This window comes from Tursiops truncatus, chromosome 1 (assembly GCF_011762595.2).
Source record: "Tursiops truncatus isolate mTurTru1 chromosome 1, mTurTru1.mat.Y, whole genome shotgun sequence".
NCBI lineage: Eukaryota > Metazoa > Chordata > Mammalia > Artiodactyla > Delphinidae > Tursiops > Tursiops truncatus.
The window spans coordinates 75,879,387-75,901,388 of record NC_047034.1 but is presented as its reverse complement, the minus strand read 5'-3'; the positions used below and the strand labels follow the sequence as shown (position 1 = coordinate 75,901,388).

At 38.4% G+C, this 22,002-nt stretch overlaps 1 protein-coding gene across 6 annotated transcripts in view; it reads left to right on the top strand.

Annotated features, from left to right (window-relative positions):
• The first annotated feature begins 393 nt into the window (after positions 1 to 393).
• RPRD2 (regulation of nuclear pre-mRNA domain containing 2) overlaps positions 394 to 22,002 on the top strand; it is an 85,316-nt gene continuing 63,707 nt past the window's right edge. For 3 of the 6 annotated variants that reach the window (XM_033860040.2, XM_033860036.2, XM_073807964.1), the window contains exon 1: positions 395 to 1,602. In XM_033860040.2, coding sequence (XP_033715931.1) covers positions 1,398 to 1,602 — 205 coding nt within the window. In that variant the 5' untranslated portion in view covers positions 395 to 1,397. Of the gene's footprint in view, positions 1,603 to 17,130; positions 17,253 to 22,002 lie in introns of those variants that run through there. The other 3 variants (XM_033860038.2, XM_033860046.2, XM_073807962.1) reach the window with 2 other exon arrangements.

Below are 22,002 nucleotides of genomic sequence, written 5' to 3'. Positions count from 1 at the left end.
AAGAAGTCTCCAAATCTGCCCAGAGAATTTACATAGGCATATGCAATTGCACGGTTAATCTAGGTTGTGCTAATCAATGTAATAATAAATATCTAAGGCTTTTGTAAACTATAATGTATTATGCAATTGTGAGGCTGTAACATATCTGGCGAAGGTGAGATCACATCTTGCCTTTTATTGTTTCCGCGTCTCGAAAATTCTACGGGGAAAATTTTCGTTTCACTTCATTTACTTCCTCTTCCTATAATCCAAAAAGTCAAGTGGCTGTGAGTGTTAATGTCCCAAGGGAGTGTAAAAAATTGTTTGGTCTGGGAGTCTGCGTAGTGACTGGCTCGCTGGAGCTGGCGCATGCGCATCCTCTGAGGCACTGCAAGATGGCTGCTAGCTACTTTGTGGCGCGTCGGTGCCCCGAGGAATTAGCAGCGGCGGCGGCGGCGGCGGCGGCAGCTGCAGGTGCCAGAAAATAACAGTGGCCGCTGAGCGGTGGGAGTTTCTCGGCCCTGCTGTGTGAGCTGGACAGCCCCAAGGGAGACACCTCGCTAGGAAGCAAAACGCGGGGCGGAGCGGTGAAGCCCCTCCCCCAACCTCTCCTTAGTTTGACCAACTCCCTCTCCCACCCTTCTCTCCCCGTTTTTCCTCCCAGCCCGCTACGCGCTGGCCTGCTGCGCAGGCGCACGAATACTCGAAGCGCCTCCTTAGCCCTTGGGGCTTGTGGGCTTCTGCGCGCGCTTCCCGTTCTTCTCCCTTGATTGGCCAGATTGCCCCGCCATCACACCTCCCTCTGCTTTTTCTAGGTTGAGAAGGAAGCAGGGGGGCGGGGCCAAGCAGCGCGTGCGCGATCGTGTTGCTGTCCCTTTGCTGCTATTGCGTTGCAAAAAAAATCCTGACTAGGTAGCCTTGCGCCTTTCTGTGCTAGAGGATCTAAAGGAGAAAGATTTCTGCAACTGAAGGGGCAGTCGGGTAGTATTAACTTTAAGATATTCATGCCCGCTCTTAGAGGAGTGTGGGCAACGGCCTTAAGCGTTGAGAGCCGAAGAGTATAAAACCATTAATTTCCGGGCCAGGCGTTTAGAAAGGCTTTGCAGGACCTGTTTTCTGCGCAGTTCTTCCGTGATTACTGACTGGTTTAAACACAATCCCTTGAACAATTCCGATAAACCGTCGAAATCCGCAGCCCCTCTTTGCAGCGTGTAGGAGCCGCCAGCGTGCCCAGCAGCTGGTCCTCCCGTCCTACCTCCAGAAGAGCCTAGCGCGTGCACCATCCCCACCCCCTGGCCCCCCTCCCCACCTGCGGCTTTCACGCACTCGCAGTGATTGTTTTGCCCGCTCCCGCCGCCGCCGCCGCCGCCGCCGCCGCGGCCGCCAGAGGAGCAGCAGCGCTTGTGCAAACCGGGAAGATGGCGGCCGGCGGCGGCGGAGGCGGCAGTAAGGCCTCCTCCTCGTCGGCCTCTTCGGCAGGGGCTCTGGAGTCCTCGTTGGATCGAAAATTCCAGTCGGTAACTAACACCATGGAATCTATTCAAGGCTTGTCGTCTTGGTGTATAGAGAACAAGAAACACCACACTACTATCGTCTACCATTGGATGAAGTGGCTCCGGAGATGTGAGTGTTGGGGGGTGACTAGGGAAGGGAAGACTGGGGATGGAAGGAAATACTACCCGAAACGCTTAGGGTTTCCCTGTGGAGCCGCTGCATTCGGTTGGGGTTGTTCATATTAAAGCTTCGACCAGAGTGTACCCAAACTCAGACCCTGTTCCTAGCCGGGATTGTCCTGAACTGCAGGAGGCTCATCATTTCTTGGATTTTATAGCGACTGACTTGGTGTGACCTTGGGCCGTTGGGCCCAAATCTGTTGAGATTTACATGTTGTTTCAGAGCTTTGTAAGGTGATGTTGTTTTTACTGAACCTTCACAGAAATTGTTGCGTCCGTTTATTTCTTATAGGCCCTGACGTGTTAATGATTTCTTGTTTTCCTGGTGATAGACACGCTATGGTTTAAGCAGTAGTAAATGCACCTACTTCGCTGGAATATGTGGGACCATTCTATTTTCCACTGACCTAAAACGTGTGATGTGTAATAAGAAGGGCCTTACCTAGATGAAGAGGTAACGTGAGCTCCACATAGAGCTGAGGCGACCACCTGAGAGGTTTTTGTAGCTATGTTTGCTGCAGTAAAATACAGGCTTCTTGATACTGACCGGAAACAACCGTAGTCAGTATCGCCACTAACACCATAAAATGGAAAACATATCCGGCTACTTTTCAACCAGTTCAGATACCTTTTTAAAGAATAGGAATTGGTTTTATAGGTAATCAAAACAAAGAATCAGGAAGTGTGCTTTTTGAATAGGTACTACTTTTTTACCCCAGTTAATTGCTTTTTTGTCTACATCGTGGAGTTTTTTTCACTTTGCTGCGTTACTGCAGAAAAGAGGTCTGTTAGACTGTCAGGAAGCATGGATTGCAGAAAATTTCAGATCTTTTAGGACAAAGTGTGGAGAAGTCATTTGTTGCTTCCTGCTGAGAAGAGAGGGTTGACCCTAAATCCATGTATATCTATTTGAATTTTAGGTCTGCTTCCTGTCTATGGCACGTCACCAGTGAGACCCATCATTCACTTAATTCTTCTTATTCCACTTTTGCTATTGCCCCTATAGTGTTTTAATTTGTGTTTACTTTTAGGGAACAGATGGATAAAATTTACAAAATCATAGACCCCAAACTTCAAATCATTTGTGTATAAAGTTATTGTTGGGAGAGATGTTTTGTGGCTCTTTGGATAATATATGCAGAAACAGTTGTATAACCAAGGCAGGATTACCTATATTTACCAATAGCAGATCAAAGTTACTTTCTTTCCAAGAGGTAAAATTAGAATATACAATATCAAGTACCAGTCATTATCAAAGACTCACATAGTAAGTATCTGGTATGTACCCAGCCCTTTGTCATTTACAATATATCTAGTATCTCATTATACCTTAAACTAACCCTAAGAAGTAGATTTTTTAATAATTGATTTACAGATGTGGAAACTAAGCCTCAGAAATGTTAAGTAAGCTGCTTAAGTTTATACAGTAAAATGGTGGAGTTGGGTTTTGACTCCACCATATCAGATGACAATGGCCACATTTAACTTTGTAAAGTAATGTTTTCATGATTATTCTTTAATGTTTTTGGTATACCAGTGGTAGCAAGCAGTGCTCAAGCCTGAGGACGTATTCTCCTTAAACATATTTTTCTTCCTGTTTTAAAACATTTTTACTTTTTCTACCTTTGGGCTCTGGTGCTTTAACTGTATGGTTACATCATTTGCAAGGATAAGTTGGTCGCCATCCCTGCCTGTGGGATTACAAATGCAATTACAATATATTTTTTACAGTCAGTGATAACGAGATACACTGGAGCCAGAATTTTTCTGCCTCTACTTTTGATATTGTGCCTGAGCTTATTTCCCTTGTTGATATTTTAAGAGTGAAAAAAATGATTGCTCTAGGAAGACTACTTCATTTGAAGTGCATTATATACAGTTTGTATAGTTCAATGCTTTTGGCTTTCTATAAACCTGATTTTTTTTTTGTCTGGTGGAATGCAACTTAACTTTCTAAAATGGTTAAGGGTAATTTGTAGTTGTTTTATGTTTACGTTGAGTGAACATCGTTTATCTTATTGTAAATAAAGCCTTTTGAGAGAAATATTCAGGAGATTGTTGTTAGAATTATTTTAGTTCGAGTTTGGTTTTTAAGTCAGCTTTAGGCAAATTTGTGAAATAGGTGTCTTTGGCATTCCCAGCCTTTCTGTCCATTTTCCTGATGCCACTTTTGCTTCTCCTTTTTGTCTTTGGCATCCATTATTTAGTAACTTATATTTAGACCTCAGTGGGAGTTTAAGTGACTATGTTAACTCTTCCTGAGATATTTTCATTTTTATCCTTTATTTCATAATGTGTAATAAGAGACTTTTGTTCACTTTAAAGGAAATACTTTAGGGAGTTCCCTGGTGGCCTAGTGGTTAGGATTCTGGGCTTTCACTGCCATGGCCCAGGTTCAATCCCTGATCGGGGAACTGAGAGCCCGCAAGCTGCGCAGTATGGCCAAAAAATAAATAAATAAAAATTAAAAAAACAATAAAGGAAATAACTTAGAGAAGGCAAGTAGTCTTCCTGAAGCACACTCCATGGTGGGTTATACTGATTTTTTTTTTTGTGGTACGCGGGCCTCTCACTGTTGTGGCCTCTCCCATTGCGGAGCACAGGCTCCAGATGCGCAGGCTCAGCGGCCATGGCTCATGGGCCTAGCTACTCAGCGGCATGTGGGATCTTCCCGGACCGGGGCACAAACCCGTGTCCCCTGCATCGGCAGGCGGACTCTCAACCACTGCGCCACCAGGGAAGCCCTGGGTTCTACTGATTTTATTCAGACTTGTTTTAATTTGTTTGATGAAGCTTCCATTACTATCATTTTTCAAAAGTGATCTTTCTGTAGCATAAACAGATGTCATTTCTGTGCTTTAAAATCCTTCAGTGATATCCCATTGCAACAGGCTTAAAGGGTTAAACTTCTTTTTACTACAAGTAAAAGGTCTACAAGGTCCTACACCACCTGCCCTGCCTACTACCTCTCAGGCTTCTTCTAATCCTATCTTCCCATCATTTAGATCCAAGCTCAAATATTACCTCCGCAGAAAGGCCTTCCCTAATGATTTTATTTCAAATGGTTCCTTCAGTTGCATTATAACATATCACTTTATTTTCAGTATATGAAATTACCTTATTTATTTGTTTATATGCTTACTGTTTATTTTCTTCCACCAGATGACAGGGCTGTGTCTTCTTTGCTGCTACATCCCCAAGCAACTAGAACAGTGTTTGGCACACAATAAGTAATCAGTAAACATTTGCCAATATAATTTTGTGAAATAGTTAATCAAGAACTTGAATTGTTTTAATTTCTGTTTCTCAGAAGGCAGCGTTTATAATTTAGTAAAAGAAATGATAGGTATGGTTGTTGGCAGTTTCAAAATATGGCTCTTATATGGGCTTGATGTGCAATTTGACTAGACTGTCATTTCTGTATTTTGTTCATCTGTCCCATTTTTAATGTAACATGGAAATAAGTATGGAAAAGTAGAAAAACACAGACTTTAGAATTAGGCCTAGGTTCAAATCTTAATTCCATCAGTTAATACCTGGGCACAGTACTTAAATTGTGAGTCTCAATTTCTGATCTGTGAGTAGAGATAATTATCTCTCATAGGCTTGTTGTCTAGATTTAAGAAGATAATGCACATATTTTAGTATAGGTCCTAGCATATACATACATGTTCAGATTATTTATTATGGTGACAGCGATGATGTAGATAGTCTTAAGGTCCTGACTATTCGAAATAATTACTTTGTTTTGGGAACAGTGCTGGAAATTACATTCCCAGTCAGAGGGAGATGATTTGGACCAGCCTTTCTGTAGTGAATTAGCAAGTTCTCTGAAGAACTAGTAGGACAAAATGGAAAATACTGTGTTCATGATATCTCCAAGTTGTTTTGCTTCTAACCATTGAATGGGTTGGCCTGTTTTAGAAGGTGTATGAGAATTGAAATGAGTTTTTGAAGAAAAGGGGGTTATAGGAAAGTAGAATCATTTGTAGAACAGAAAAGCTGTTAAGATTTCCCTTCAGCTGTTTTTGGTACGAACTTTAAGTATGTACAAGATTAGAAAAGTAATAACATTCCTGCCACCACTGATCACCCCACTTCAAAAGTAGTTATCTTTTTTTAAATTAATCAATTAATTTATTTTTGGCTGCATTTGGTCTTAATTGCCGTGCGTGGGCTTTGTCTAGTTGCGGCGAGCGGGGGCTACTCTTCGTTGCGGTGCGCTGGCTTCTCGTTGCGGTGGCTTCTCTTGTTGCCGAGCACAGGCTCTAGGCGCGCGGGCTTCAGTTGTGGCTCGTGGGCTGTAGAGCGAAAGCTCATTAGTTGTGGCCCATGGGCTTAGTTGCTCCACAGCATATGGGACCTTCCCAGAACAGGGCTCGAAGCCGTGTCCCCTGCATTGGCAGGTGGATTCTTAACCACTGCGCCACCAGGGAAGTCCCAGTAGTTATTTTAATGGCCGATCTTTTTTCTTCTGTCCCCTTTACTTTCCCTTCTCCTCCTCATTTGAAGCAAATCTCAGTACAATCTGGTATTTTCTCCACAAGAGAAACTGTTATATAAATATGGACTGTCCAAAAAAAACCTCTTAATACAGGATTAATTTGTTGTAGTGAATTCGAAAAGTGCAATTTACTATTTTTGATGTATGGCAGTGGTTTCTCAGATCCTTGAATGGACCGTGAAGCTGGTAATAATTTTCTAGCTAACTTTTATTAAGTGCTTATTATGTGCCAGGCACTGTTCCAAGCATTTTACACTTATTAATTCATTCAATCTTCATAATTCTTTGAAGTAGTTATTGTTATGATCCCCACTTTACAGATGGGAAAACAGAGGCACTGAGAGGTTGAGTAACTTGCCCATGGTTAGAGAGCTAATAAGTGGTGGATCCAGGATTCAACCCAGTCATTCTTGATTTAGAGCATACACTCTTAGCCACTGTACTACACAGCCTTTCCTATTCATAAAATATTTTCTACAATATTAGGCCATGCAGATTAACTAGAATGTCTACATTTTGAAGCTTTGTGGGTATTTTTGTTTTTATTTTTGCTTTCTGTGGGAAAACTGATTATCTTGTATAGATTTGAAGTTCTGATAGTCATTTATAATTTTAAAAAAGGGAAAACAAGTTGAACATGTTAGTTACTAAAGTTGTTTACTTGATAAAAATCTCTAAATGTTAGGTTTTAGATAATAGAAGGATTTTTTTGGTGGCAAAAAGTTTCGGGTACCACACTGGTACCTCCATTGGTCAGTGGAGAGTGAAGTCTATAATCTTGTATTTGATATTGCACAAATCTGAGTGTCTGGAACTATTTTTTGCAGCTCTGGTATCTGAAATGTAGCTATTCCTTTAACCATTTACTTTCCTTGTAATTCATCCTTTGTAGCAGATATGTTGGCTACACATATAGAGTATAACAGTACTGCCATAGCTTTTTAATCACATATCACATGTATACAAATATAGATGGACTAGGTACAAATTCTTACTTTAAGTTCCAAGATGAATTTTGCTTACAAATCCCTAGTTTACATTCAGTTCTTTTAACAAATATTTATTGAATACCTACTGTGCCAGGCACTGGGGACATAAGCAGGTGAATAAAATGGAGAAAAATTTTTGTCCTCTCAGAGCCTATACTGTTAGAAGAGGAGACAAGCAACAAACAAACAAAATATTAAATATATTAGAAGATAAAAAATATTAGGAGTGCTAAAGAGAAATATAAAGCAGGGAAGGGGAATACAGAGTGTTATAAGAGTTTGCAGTTTTAAATTAGGTGCTAAGGGAAGGCCTCACTGAGAATGTGACATTTGAGCAGGAAGGTGAGGTATAGGCAGTATAGATAGGAGAGTGTGAGAGGAGAATGTTCCAAAACAAAGAGAACAGAAAAATACAAAGGTCTTGAGGTTAGAGTGTGCCTGGTGAGTTGAAGGAACAACAAGAAAGCTTTTGTGGCTGGAAAGGAGTAGTGAAAGTAAGGATTAGCAGATGAACTCAGATTATGGTGGGTGATATGGCAGGAGGGGCAGATCACAAAGAATTTTATAGGCATTTTTGGTCTTTTATTTTGAATGAGATGGGGCAGAGGAGTGATGTGAACAGATTTCTGTTTTTAAAAGATCATTCTAGTTGCTGCAGAAATAGGGATGCCGGTAGGTGGCTATTGAAGTAATTCTGGGATAAAATATTGGTGGTTTGGACAAGCTTTATAAGAAGTAATTGAATTCTAGACCTGTTCTGAAGGTAGATCCAAATGGCTTTCTAGATGAATTAAATGTGGGGTAAGAGAGGAGAGTTTTCAAGAATGACTCTGGGGTTTTCTTGGCTGAGTGACTAGGAAGAGTTGACATTTATTGACAAACTTCACTCATTTAAAGTGTACAATTCATTTGTTTTAGTATATTCACAGAGTTGTGCGACAGTCACCACAGGGTATCTGCTTAGTATGTAAATTGTCCTTAGAGCCATCAGCCTGGAAGAGATGTACTAGGTAGTAAGTGTAGATAGAGAAGTAAGTGTAGTAAGACAGAGTAATAAGTATAGATAGAGAAGATGTCCAGAGAGAAGGCTCTGGGGCATTCTGGTATTTCAGATACCTCTTTCTGCTTACTTGGTCTAATGTGTTATTGTGTGTGGTTCTTTCTGAGGTTCAAGGTAAACTTTCAGCTTCCCAAAGAAGTAATAAATCTATTTTGATCTCTTGCATATTTCTACTCTTGGGTTAGGTTTAATGGCACTTCTGGATTAGTTAGGCATTAGGTCTGTTATAATTCCCAGTTGTAAAATTATTGCACAATCAGTCTTCTCTCTGCCCTTTGGATGCCTAGGTCACCTTTTCTTCCATCCATTGCCCTAGGTTCATAGAGATGTAGATAATTTCCATGTTTTCTGACAGTGTTTCAAAACATGAGCTACCGTGATTATTACATGAGATTATTGTAATGGTGTATACTAAATGAGCCTTTTTATGTGTATTATGAGACTTTACAAGCAGTTATATTCTTCATTTAGCTGCTTTGTCTCTCAAATGCAGAAGGGTTGTATTATATACATGGCCTTAGGTGGATTTAAAGCAATATGTAAAACATACTTTTGCTGTACATCCCATAGTAAGCTAAATGTTAAATTATATAGCAAATAAACAATCCCATAAATCAAAGTGTGAAACAGTATTGACAAACTTCAAGTGATTTTTGTGGTGTGGAAATATCTTGAAAATTCCATTGGAAATTTCCATTTCCAATGTAAAATTACTAATATTAACATTTCCTTAAACAGGCCACCCCAAAATTACAGTCCTGTTGGTAGAGAAGGGGTGAGTGTACGTATGTGTGTAATTTCTTAGAGAGTGGAGACTTCTGATTTTATTCTTAGTGATTTGGCTTCCTGCCTTTCATAAACTAATAAATAATAGATGCATCCAAACTCCCTTTTCTCCTAAGCTTTTGTCATTCAGTTATGATCTTTCTTAAAAATTTTATTTATTTTTTAATTAATTAATTTTTTTAACCCCCCTGGCATCAGTCATGGACAGATAAAGCCACAATTCCAAGATTCCTAACACCCTGGCCTCCGGATTCAAGGTACAACAGGCAATAGCCTCTGTCCACCAGGCAGGTGATGGAAACCAGTTTGCAAGTGTGAAGCTAGCTGGTGGGAAGATAAGGAGGGGGCTGAAGGGGCTGTGAGGCTCTTTTTTTTTTAAATTAATTAATTTTTTGGCTGCGTCGGGTCTCTGTTGCTGCGCGTGGGCCCCCTTCAGCTGCGACGAGCTGGGGCCACTCCTTGCTGTGCGCCGGCTTCTCATTGCGGTGGCTTCTCTTGTTACGGAGCACAGACTCCAGGCACACGGGCCTCAGCAGTTGTGCCTCGCGGGCTCCAGAGCACAGGCTCAGTAGTTGTGGTGCACAGACCCAGTTGCTCGGTGGCATGTGGGATCCTTCTGGACCAGGGCTCGAACCCGTGTCCCCTGCATTGGCAGGGGGATTCTCAACCACTGCGCCACCAGGGAAGCCCAAGTTATGATCTTTTCTTTTAATCTTTTTTTTTTCCACTTTTCCCAAGTGTTTAGTGTTCTACAGCAGTACCTTAAAATATTTTGGGTTAGTTGTTTTAAAATTTCATCTGAGAACTAAGACTACATGAGGTTTTTTAATGTGTAGAAGGAGCTCAGAGACCCTAGTAAAAAAAAATTACTCAAAAACTTAACACTGTTGCACAAAACACCTTGACTGAGTTTCTTATCTGTTTGTCAAGGAAACAAAAAGGAGTTGGTGCTTTGTAGTGCTTTTGATTCCACTGCATCCACAGATTTTAGTTATAGAACACTGGAGAGATGCACATCTTGTGGAGAAGTAGTAGAACCTAGTTACTCCTTCTGGGAAAAGGCAGCAATTCCATTTGTGCTTTAGAACATTAAAGTCTTTCTGGCTAAGATAAAGATAGTCTAAAAAAAGAAACCTTGTTTTTCTTGTTTTCTTAGAAACATTGAAATAGAGGCTGTTTGATGAAAGAAATAAAATGTTTAATATGCTGGGTTTAAATTTTGGTTGCAGCCTTTTATCTTTCTCTCGTCTCTCTTCCTTCACTTCACTTGCTAGTGATTAGTTTCACTTACTTTCACCCTATGGTTCTTTGGTACCCACCACAGGTGGCTGGGGGGAGAAAGGAGATTGACTATTTCCTTTAGTGAAAGTTTCACTGTTAGAAGGGAAAAGATTTTTTAATGTTAGGCATTATAACTTACCATTTTTAATTAAAAAAAGACCCGAATGGATCCTGTGCTGTTTTTGTGTTCCCTTTACTGTCATTATAGTTTTAAAATGGTAGCATAACGCATTATTTTAAAATGATGATCTCTGTCCAAGAGGCAGTCAGTATTACTTGAGTTATTAACATTTCTTTTATAGTGTATTCCTATGTCCAAAGATACAGAATTCAGAAAATTAATTTAAGAATATTGGGTGCTTACTCTATGTAAAACTTTGTTAGGTTGCTCGCTGAAAGAGATGGAATTATAAGGAACTTAACGTTTCATAACTAAGATAAGAATTGAACAAAAATAACTTGTTCTGGGAAGTATGATAATATGAGTTTTTATATGCTGTACCAGTTTCGAAGAGTTATCACTTTTTGGTTGGAGTGAAGGTATCCATTCACTGAGCACCCTTACTAGATATCAAACATATACATACATATATATATATACATATATTCCTATAATCCTAACATAAGCTCTGGAAGGTAGGAGTTATCCCCACTTAAAATTCTTATAAACCGAGGCTTAGGGAAGTCAATTGATTATTTTGAGGAAATTGTCAGACCATTTTTATAGTATAGGAAAGGGAAACTGCCTGGTTTCAGGGTGGCTAAGCATAAGCTTAATTATTTTTCCCCCCTTGGTTTTGTTCTCTGAAGGCAGAAGGTGAGAGTGAGTGGGAGAAATACAAGAAATATGGTGGATTCAAAGCCTGAGTTGCTTACAAGTACTTTGTTATTATTTAACAATGTTCTTTATTAAGTTTCCAATCATTAATACAGTTAACTTCACAAACATTATCACTAATAGATTTAGTAATAAATAGTTAACATTTCCTGAGTTCTTATCGTGTGATCTCATTTAATATAACAATTCATGAGGTATTGATATTATGTAATTTTTATTACTTAGTAAGGCTATTAGTGATATATATGTAAAATTACGCTGGTGAAGGGAAAATAATAAAGAAAACGTTATAGATGATATAACTGAAGCACTTGAAGGCTCAGTGAGGTAAAATTAATTGTTCAAGTTTCATAGCTAGTAAGCAGTAGAGCCAGAATTAAAATCTAAGCAGTCTTGACTCCAGTGCCTACTCTCTACCTTTGTGCTAGACTGCGTTCCACTTCTTTCAAAGTCTGTTGGTATTTTGTAGTGTTCCATAGTGTGGTATATACAGTATAATGGTTCCCAAACAGCGCTTGTGCCTGTTTTTACCCAGCTTTTTTATATATTATTGACATGTAACATGGTGTAAGTTGTGATGATTAGATCATGTATAAATTGCAAAATGATTACCACAAGATGTACTTAGTAACTTTCAAGTATATAATGCCATATTGTTAACTATCGTCACCATGTTGTATGTTGGATCCCCAGAACGTATTTATCTTATAACTGCAAGTTTGTACCCTTTGACCAACGTCTTCCCATTCCCCAACTCCCTGGCTCCTGGCAACCACCATTCTACTCTCTGTTTCTATGAGTTCTGTGCCTGTCTATTTTGATGATTTCACTAAGCTGCAGAGATGAAAAAAATTCATTAATTCGTATATAGCAATAAATTGAATACAGAAGCAGATATGAGAACTTAGCTGTCTTCTGTTGAGCCAAAACATTAGATTTTCAAGAATGTAAAACAGTGCTACTCTCCTCACTAAGTTTTTTTCTCTTGCAAATATAGTTATTTTTAATAAAATATGTATAACTTATTAACTGAATGGTTTTATTATTTTTAATGAATTAATAGATATTTTAAAATTCTTAGTTTTAATTTATAATACAGTAAAGAGCATAGATGTAACTAACTCACATAAGCAAAAGCTCTTTGGGGTCTTCAGTAATTTTTAGGAGGGTAAAGGTATCCTGAAACCAAAAGGTTTGAGAATTCACTGATTTATTGGTATGTTGTACAATGACCTTTATCAAGTTTCTGCAACGTGCACATCCATTGTCTCTCATCTTAATACTGTGTATTGCCCAGGGGTTACCAGATGTTATTTTATAACCATTTAATTACTGTTTTTTAATTTGTGAGATCATAAGTTTGATAACTTCTTATTTTGCCAAATAAGGATGTAAAATACACTACCATTTATATTATCACTATCATTTTATAAATTACCACTTTATATGAAAAATTTGCCTTAATGTCCTTGTCTTTCAGGTCTTAGCTCATCTCCTTAGAGGTTGATCCCTATCGTCCTAGCCAAAGAGCCTACCCTACCCCCCTTTGCTCCTATCTATCATTCTCTTATTGCATCACCCTATTTTATTTTCTTTATATACCTTTTCCCATTATAAGATATTACCTTATTTATTTGTTTATTTACTGAGCTGCATGTCCCCTCTCACCCTCAACTAGAATGTAAGCCCATGATAGCAGGGACTTTGTTTTGCCCACCACTACATCCTCAGCACCTTGAAGATGGTGTAGAACATAGAAAGTGCTTAATGACTTTCTTATATCTGACCACAGAGCTCACTTCGAGAATTGTTGCTATAGAGGTTTTACATAGTTTTGTTTACACAGATTTACATATGTAGGGGGATATACAATATTGTATAGTGGTTAATTGGCAAAGTACATGGGCTTTGGACTCCAATAGGCATTATACTTGTTACTTAACCTCTTAAAGCCTTTAAATAGGATTAATAATAATACAACATACCTTATGTGATTGTTGGTGGTATTAAAAAAGATAATTCAGGGCTTCCCTGGTGGCACAGTGGTTGAGAGTCCGCCTGCCGTTGCAGGGGACACGCGTTCGTGCCGCAGAGCGGCTGGGGCCGTGAGCCATGGCCGCTGAGCCTGCGCGTCTGGAGCCTGTGCTCCGCAACGGGAGAGGCCACAACAGTGAGAGGCCCGCGTACCGCAAAAAAAAAAAAAAAAGATAATTCATATAAAGTGCTTTGCAAACTACCTGACATTTAGAAAGCTCAGCACTGTACAACAGAAATTAACACAACATTGTAAATCGACTACACTTCAGTAAAATATGTATATATATATATATATATATATATATATATAAAGAAAACTCAGCAAATGGTAACTACTGTTGTTTTTAAATGCAATTATGGTATGTATTTTTATTACACCATGTTTCATGCAGGCCTGTGTGCTTAAGCTTTAAATTCTTCCAGTTAATCCTGCATACCCTAGGTGAAATTTTAAGGTTAATAAACCAAAGGAATGAACACAGATTTTTTAGGCCTTTTTATTAATACTAGAGAATGCCTGGAAAACACACTAATTTGGAAACTATTTATCTATTTTGAGTATTTCACGTACCTATTTGTGTAACAACATCTTGCAGTTCTAGAAGTTCATAGAATTTAAGAATCTTTCATATATTTTTATAGCTGTTGTGCTAATATGTAAATGCATCTCAAAGAAGGGATTTCACAGGGACAGCAATATCTTTAGTGCTGCTGGATTTTTAAAAATAACCTATCAAAAACAAGGAGTTTATAAAAATTTAAGTTGGAATAATAAAGACCAAATATTAATCATATTTTCATTTAAAATTTTAAATTTGAAATTAAAGATTTTTTTAAAAGAAAATTTCATTTCAAGACACATTTTGGAAGATCAATTTTACTTTGTTTTAAAAGTCTTTAAAAACCTGGTAATAGAAAAGTGAACAGCTTTTGAAATCCATTTATAGGTCATCCTTACACATATATACTGTGTTTAGTATAAACTAGGATAAGAATGCATTTCTATTCTCCTATTCATTCTTATCCTCAGATTGCCATATACAGTACATATGTATAAACTGATAAATGTGGATAAGATACAGAGAAAATAAAACATAGCAATAAACAAAAAATATGAATTTGACTTTGTACAACAGCATTTTCTAGAAAGTTGTGATGTTTAGTTTAGGTTGTCACTGTCAAAACTTAGGTACTACGAAGTTAAAGTTAAACCTGTTTCATGCTGCTAGACTTTAGTACCTTTAATAAAATGCTTCATGAATTTCCAGGAGTGGAGGATAGGCTGTTCAGTATTTTCCAAAGTTATTTGACCATGGAGTTCCTTTCTTTTCTAGCCATCTCATGTGATTACTGTTCTACGGAACACACATTGGGAAGCTTTGTTATGGATGTTTTTCTAGGAAACCCCCAATTAAAGAGCAGAGAGAACCAATTTATATTTGTGTGTAGTAAGAAAGGCTTCATGGAGGAAACAGTTGTTCAAAAAAGATGTGAAGCAGGTGAAAGAAGGCATCTCAAATACAAACAAAGGTGTAAAAGAATCAGAAGCAGAGAGTGAACAATCAGAAGTACACATAGACAAGTGAGGATGGAAAAGACAAAGAGAAGCAAAGAAGCAGTAAAAACCATGATTTTTGAGACACGGTGGGGAGGGGAAGGTATATTGAAAACAAAGTAACTATGTATGTATAGGCACAAAAGCTACAATAGATAGTGATTGTAACACTGGACCAAAATCACTTTTTTGTAATACTGGTATTAGTATATTTTCGGATTTATTCAAAGCTTTTAGAATTCAAAAATTGAAGTTAAGTCTGTGAGCCCAGATTTTTAATGTATTTCATATTTTAAAACATCAAGTAAAAATGTAAATTTATAAAAACATAACTATTAAGCATAGATTATCATTGTAATGTAAATCATCAGCTCCTCCTGGTTTTGCTGCTTCCTTTGACTTTGGTCTTTTTGTCGAGGTACCTTTGTAATTGCTTTGTGTGATGTAGCTGGTTGGGTTGGACTTTAGTATCTTCTTGCCATATTTAACTCCCCTGACCAGTGCTTTCGGAGCCACCTGTCTATGTTCAGTAGTTCAAAATTGCCGAAGTTTTGACTTCTTTGGCCAAATTGGGAAACGTTTCCCTAATGGAGTTTAAATCCTTTCTTTTCCCTAGGAGAGATTCTTTGTTACGGAAGGTTCTTTCCCTCAGGTTCAGACTCTCCCTATAAGTGGGCCATGACAAAGGTAGAGGGGGGTGAGTCAGGGGAGTTTCCTGAACTGCATAGGAAGTAGGGTAAGGAGTTGGTGGTGAAAGTGAGAGGAATGGGGATGGGTGAGTAGGTAGGAAAGAGATAAAGACAACTAAGGACAACGAATGAACTGCTTTTGTATTATGCCAACAAAAATATTGTATTTTGGTCTTTAAAATAGCAATACCTGAAACTGATATTACAGTTTCCAAAAATAAATGATAATATGTTTGGGGGAAATGTTCAGGAGCCACTATAATAATCTAACCAAATGACAAAGATTTGAAAGAATATAACTGGTAGTGGAGAGGACAGATAAGATCTAAGAGGTATTTAGAAAGTAGAATTCGGCAGAACTTGCTGACCGGTTGGATGTACGGGATGAAGTTAGAGGAAAGCTTGGAAGATGGATCCTGTGGATTCTGTCTTGGGTGACAGGAAATTTGGGAGGAAATAGATGATAAAAGCAGGCTTGCACACATGGAGTTGGAGTGTCTGGAGGGCATCTGAGACAAGTTGTTTAATAGATAACCATTTTGATAGTGCTTATAATCCTAATATTGGCTAATATTTATTGACAGTTATATACTTGATGCAATTCTAGGAGTTTTTTGTGTATTTTGTCATGTAATCTTGAGAAAAACCTTTGAATAAGTGGGTACTATTATTTCATTGTATAGATGAGAAAAGCATCTCATTGTATAGATGAGAAAAGGTCATGCAGTTGGAAATAGGGGCTGGGCTTTGAAACTAGTCCTGACTAACTTAAATATGTTCATAACCACTATATTGTATTTGGGAGGGAGCTTTGGACTAGAGATGGAGACTTGGGAATTGTAATCATATTGGTAGTAGTTAATGAATGAGCACTTCAAGGGACACAGTATTTTAAGTGAGAAGAGAAAAGGGCCAGTGAAAGAACTTGGGAAACACCAGAGTTTCAGAAGAAAAGGTGTCCTAGGTAGAGGAGAAGATCACAGCAAAGTAATTTCTCAGAAATTAAAGGAGGAGAAAGTTTGCCAGTGGAGTTTCCAAGGAACATGGTTCTGGGAAAAGGCATGATTGTACTGGGGAGAAGGGTGAATAGGACAATTTCTGTTTCTGATGATACGACAAACTAGATATTTTGCAGAGAGACTACATTTTTTTTGCCCTAAAAAATAACTAAATCCTGCAGAAATTGTAACAAACATAACTTTTAAAAATAAACTTTATTCTAGAATAGCTTTAGGTTTACAGAGAAGTTGCAAAGATGGTATAGAGGGTTCTAGTATACCCTGCACCCAGTTTCCCCTGTTGTTAACATCTTACATTGGTATATGGTACATTTGTTACAGCTAATGAACCAATACTGATAGGTCATTATTAACTAGAGTCCATACTTTATTTGTGGATGTCCTTAGTCTTTGCCAAATGTCTTTTTCTATCCCAAAATCCCATGCAGAATTCCACATTACATTTAGTCATCATGTCACTTCAGGCTCCTTTAGACTGTAAACAGTTTTGAGGAGTATTGATCAGGTATTTTGTAGAATGTCCCTCTATATGGATTTGTCTGGGGAATTCTCTGGTGGTCTAGTGGTTAGGACTCTGCGCTTCCACTGCAAGAGGGCCTGAGTTTGATTCCTGGTTGGGGAACTAAGATCCCTCAAGCCGCTAGGTGCGGCCCAAATGAATAAACAAAAATATGTGTTTGTCTGATATGTATATTTTTTCATGATTAATTGGGGCTATAGGTTCTTGGAAAGAACACAGGAAAAGTGCCATTTGCATCACATCGCGTCAAGAGTATCCTGTCAACATGACTTATCACTGATGATGCTAACCTTGATCACCTGGCTGAGGCAGTATTTATCAGGTTTCTTCACTGTAAAATCTCCCCCCACCCCCTTATCAAACTATACACTTTGGAAAGAAGTCACTGTGCACAATACACACTTAAGGAGTGCAGAATTGATGTTCCACCTCCTTGAGGGGGCAGTATCTTTGTGTATGGAAGGTTACAAGCTTAATTTTTAATGCATTACTGAGTATGCTAAAAAAGTTAGGGCACTCTCTAAGGGTCTGTTCTCACAAAAGTGAAGAGTCAGCTGAAGCAGGAACAATGAGCTGTGAGCAAACAGAAAAGGCAAGGTTGCTCTCAAAGGCAAATGCCCATATTAGCACTAATGGGAGACTAAGCCTTTGGCCCACAGCAAAATGGAAGAACCCGCTGAGAAAGATGATAAATTGGACCAAGGTCAGTACTACCCTGATTCTGCCATAGCACTTGCAAGTACACTTTGAGAGAAAGCTTTTTCTGGTTAGGCTCTTTGAATTCCCACAGATAAAATTCAACAGAGAATTACCAAACACAAGGAAGTAAGTCACTTTGAGTGAGATTTGATAGAAACAAACCCCTAAAGACTTAAACTATTAATGATAAGATACAAAATATAAAATAATCATGTATAAAATGTTTAAATTAATAAAAGGGGCTGCTCTTTGTTGCGGTGCGTGGGCTTCTCATTGCGGTGGCTTCTCTTGTTGTGAAGTGCGGGCTCTAGGTGCACGAGCTTCAGTAGTTGTGGCATGCAGGCTCAGTAGTTGCGGCACACGGGCCCTAGAGTATGCGGGCTTCAGTAGTTGCAGCGCACAGGCTCAGTAGTTGTGGCGCACAGGCTTTGTTGCTCTGCAGCATGTGGGATCTTCCCAGACCAGGGATCGAACCTGTGTCCCCTGCATTGGCAGGCAGATTCTTAACCACCGCACCACCAGGGAAGTCCCAGAAGGCGGATTCTTAACCACTGGACCACCAGGGAAGTCCCCCAACAGCATTTTAAAATTAAGGTGTGTACATTGTTTTTTTTTAGACATAATGCTATTACATACTTAATAGACTACAATATAGTGTAAACATAACTTTTATATGCACTGGGAAACCAGAAAATTCATGTGACTCACTTTATTTCTATATTTGGAACTTTATTGTGGTGGTCTGGAACCAAACCTGCGATATCTCTGAAGTATGCCTGAACTGAAAGGAAAATTTACCAGCTTTGTTATCCTAGTGAGAGAGTTAAAATGTAGCTGTTAATTATTGGTAGTTTAAGCAGATACAAAATATGTAAAAATATAGAGAATTTATACTATACTACCATATCTGATTTAAGTGACTCACATATGGAGAACCCTGTGCTCTAAAATTAGAAAATGTGCATTCTTTTTGGAACAAACAAGGAATATTTAAACCAATTAGTGATGTGTACTGGCCCCTAATGCAAGATTAGTATAATTTTAGATCCTTTGTATCGTGCAGATTCATGTTCTTTAGCCATATAGTACTTTTAACTTAGAAGTTAATAACCAAAACAAAAATTTCCCCTTTGCTTGGAAATTAAAATGTGCATTTCCAGATAACTCATGGATCAGAGAATAAATCATAGTGGAAATTTAAAAATACATAGCACTGAATAGTAATAAGAACACTACATCGAAACTAATAACTCATTTTATTGAGTGCTTACCATTTGTTTATTTGGGATCCATCAGTGAATACATCAAGATTTCTGACCTTGTGGATCAATAAATATAATGAAAAAGTAAATTACCTATTATGGTAGAAAATGAAAAAATCTTATGGGAAAAAAGTAAAAAGCAGGGTAAAGGGCATTGGAATTAACGGTGGAGATTGGGGGACAGGTTGCAGTATTAAAGGAAGCACTTAAAATAGGCTTCATTGAGGGAGTGAGAATTAAGTAAAGACCTGAAGACACTGAGTTAGCCGGGTGCATATCTGGAGGAAGAGGATTCTAGGTAAAGGGAACAGTTAGAATTAAGACGCTAAATTATGAGTATATCTGGTATGTTCAAAGAATAGTGTTCCAGAACACTATGGCTAGAATGGAGTGAAAGTAGACGAGGTCAAAGAGATAAAGGAGATGGCAGATCACGTAGGGCAAAGTCTTTGGCTTTTACTTAGAGCAGAAGTAGTAACCATTGGAGAGTTTTGAGCAGAGAACAACATGCTCTGACTTACCTTTTAAAAGAATTCTCCACTGCCATGGCAAGAATAGACTATAAGGAGGAATGGACAGAAGCAGAGAGACCTATTATAAGAGTAATGTAATAGTCTACGTGAGAGATGATGATGGCTTAGATTGCAGTGACAGGGATAAAGCTCATAAGAAGTAAATGATTTCTGGATATGTTTTGAAGATAGAACGAATTGCTGACAGTATGAGAAAAAGGAGGAATTAAAGATAATTCCAAGGTTTGTGTCCTGAGTGATAGAAGGATGGAGTTGTCATTAACTACGTGATGAAGACTTTGAGTAGACAAGATTTGGGAGAGATCAAGAGTTTAGTTTCTAACACGTTGAGTTTGAGATATCTTCTAGATACTTCAGTGGAGATGTCATGTTAGACAAGTAGGTATATGGGTCTTGAGTTAAGAAGTCTGGCTGAGATGCAGTAAAGCTGTACCTAAGGGAAATTTGTAACCTTAAATGCAAGAGGCTGAAACTTAACAAGCTAAGCATCTTTTGTTTAAAAAAAAAAAAAAAAAAAACAGGGAAAGAACAACAGAATAGGCCCAAGGAGAGTAGAAGGAAGGAGATTAAAAATAAGAGCAAAGAATAAGTACAAAAGAAAGATAAAATAGAGAAGGTCAGCAAAGACAAAGCTCGCTTCTTCAAAAAGCCCAGTAGGGGCTTCCCTGGTGGCACAGTGGTTAAGAATCCGTCTGCCAATGCAGGGGACATGGGTTCGAGCCCTGGTCCAGGAAGACCCCACATGCTGCAGAGCAACTAAGTCCATGTGCCACAGCTACTGAGCTGGCGCTCCAGGGCCCGCAGGCCACAACTACTGAGCCCGTGCACCTAGAGCCTGTGCTCTGCAACAAGAGAAGCCACTGCAATGAGAAGCCCGTGCACCGCAACAAAGACCCAATGCAGCCAAAAATAAAATAAATAAATTTTAAAAATAATAATACTAAAAAAAAAGTAAAAGATAAACCAAAAAAGTAAAAGATAAACCAAAAAAGTAAAAGATAAACCTTTGTCAGGACTGATCAAGGAAGAAAAAAAGAGGAAGCATAAATAAACAATATTAGGAATGGAGAGAGGGGGCATGACTACAGATAAAGTAGAAATTTAAAAATCATACGAACAACTTTATGCCAATAAATTTGAAAACTCAGATGAAATGGACAAATTCCTTTAAAAATTAATAATCCAAGAAGAATTAGAAAATTTGAATAGCTCTGTAAGTATTAACCAGACTGAGTTAGTAGTTTGTAAAATCTTCCTATGAAGAAAAACATCAGGCTCATGGAATGAACATCTTTGGCCGGACGGCAAGAAGGTCTCAGGAGAGCTCAAAGATGAATGAGATCATATGAAAAGGATGTAAGAGCTGGCTTGAAAGGGATTTTACTAGCTAACTGTGGGACAGTTTGTACATCAAAAAGAATGACAGTAATGAATGAAGAAAAAACTCCCTGTGTCTATAGTTACATTCATTAAAAGAAAAGAGAAAGAGAACAAGGGGGGAGCAAGAAAGAAAAACTCTTTATAGAAGAATGTCATCTAATAAATTGCATACTTTTTGTATGTTTAATGTTAAATGACTAATATATATATATATATATATATATATATACTTTCTAAAAATTAATAAATAACTTGTCCTAGGTGAGGACATGGAGAGACATCTGGCCATTGTAGTAGACAGTGTTCCAAATATTTGAAGGAGGAGGGAAGGTAAGAACTGAGAAGGTAGCTATGATGGATTATGTAATTAAGGGAGGGTTATTTTCAAATGAAAGTCACTTCAGTATACAGAACTAGGGAGCCATTAACTAGTTTTTTAACAAACTTTTTTTTTTTTTTTTTTTTTTTTTTTGGGGTACGCGGGCCTCTTACTGTTGTGGCCTCTCCCGTTGCGGAGCACAGGCTGCGGACACGCAGGCTCAGCTGCCATGGTTCACGGGCCCAGCCGCTCCGCGGCATGTGGGATCTTCCCAGACTGGGGCACGAACCCGTGTCCCCTGCATCGGCAGGCGGACTCTCAACCACTGCACCACCAGGGAAGCCCTTAACAAACTTTTTATGATTATTAAAGTACATTGTAAAATTCAAACTATACATGTGTTACAAAATGAAAAGTAATTTACCCATCACTTTCCTCTATATGCCAAGTTCCATTATTAACAGTTTCTTATTTTCTTCTTATATACGTTAACATTGTTGTGCAACCATCACCAACATCCATCTCCAGAACTTTTTTTCATCTTCCCAAACTGAAACTCTGTACTCATTAAAAAGTAACTACCCATTCCTCCCATCCCATAGCCCCTAGCAACCACCATTCTACTTCCTCTTTCTATGACTTTGACTACTCTAGGTACCTCATATAAGTGGAATCATATAGTATTTGTCTTTTTGTGACTGGCTTATTTTACTTAGCATAACGTCTCTTCAAGGTTCACCCATATTATGGCATGTGTCAGAGTTTCTGTCCTTTTTAAGGCTGAATAATATTCCATTATGTGTGTGAGATTTATATATACGTATATCACATTTTGTTTACCCAGTGTGTTCTTAAAAGAGAACCAACTATAGACATAGA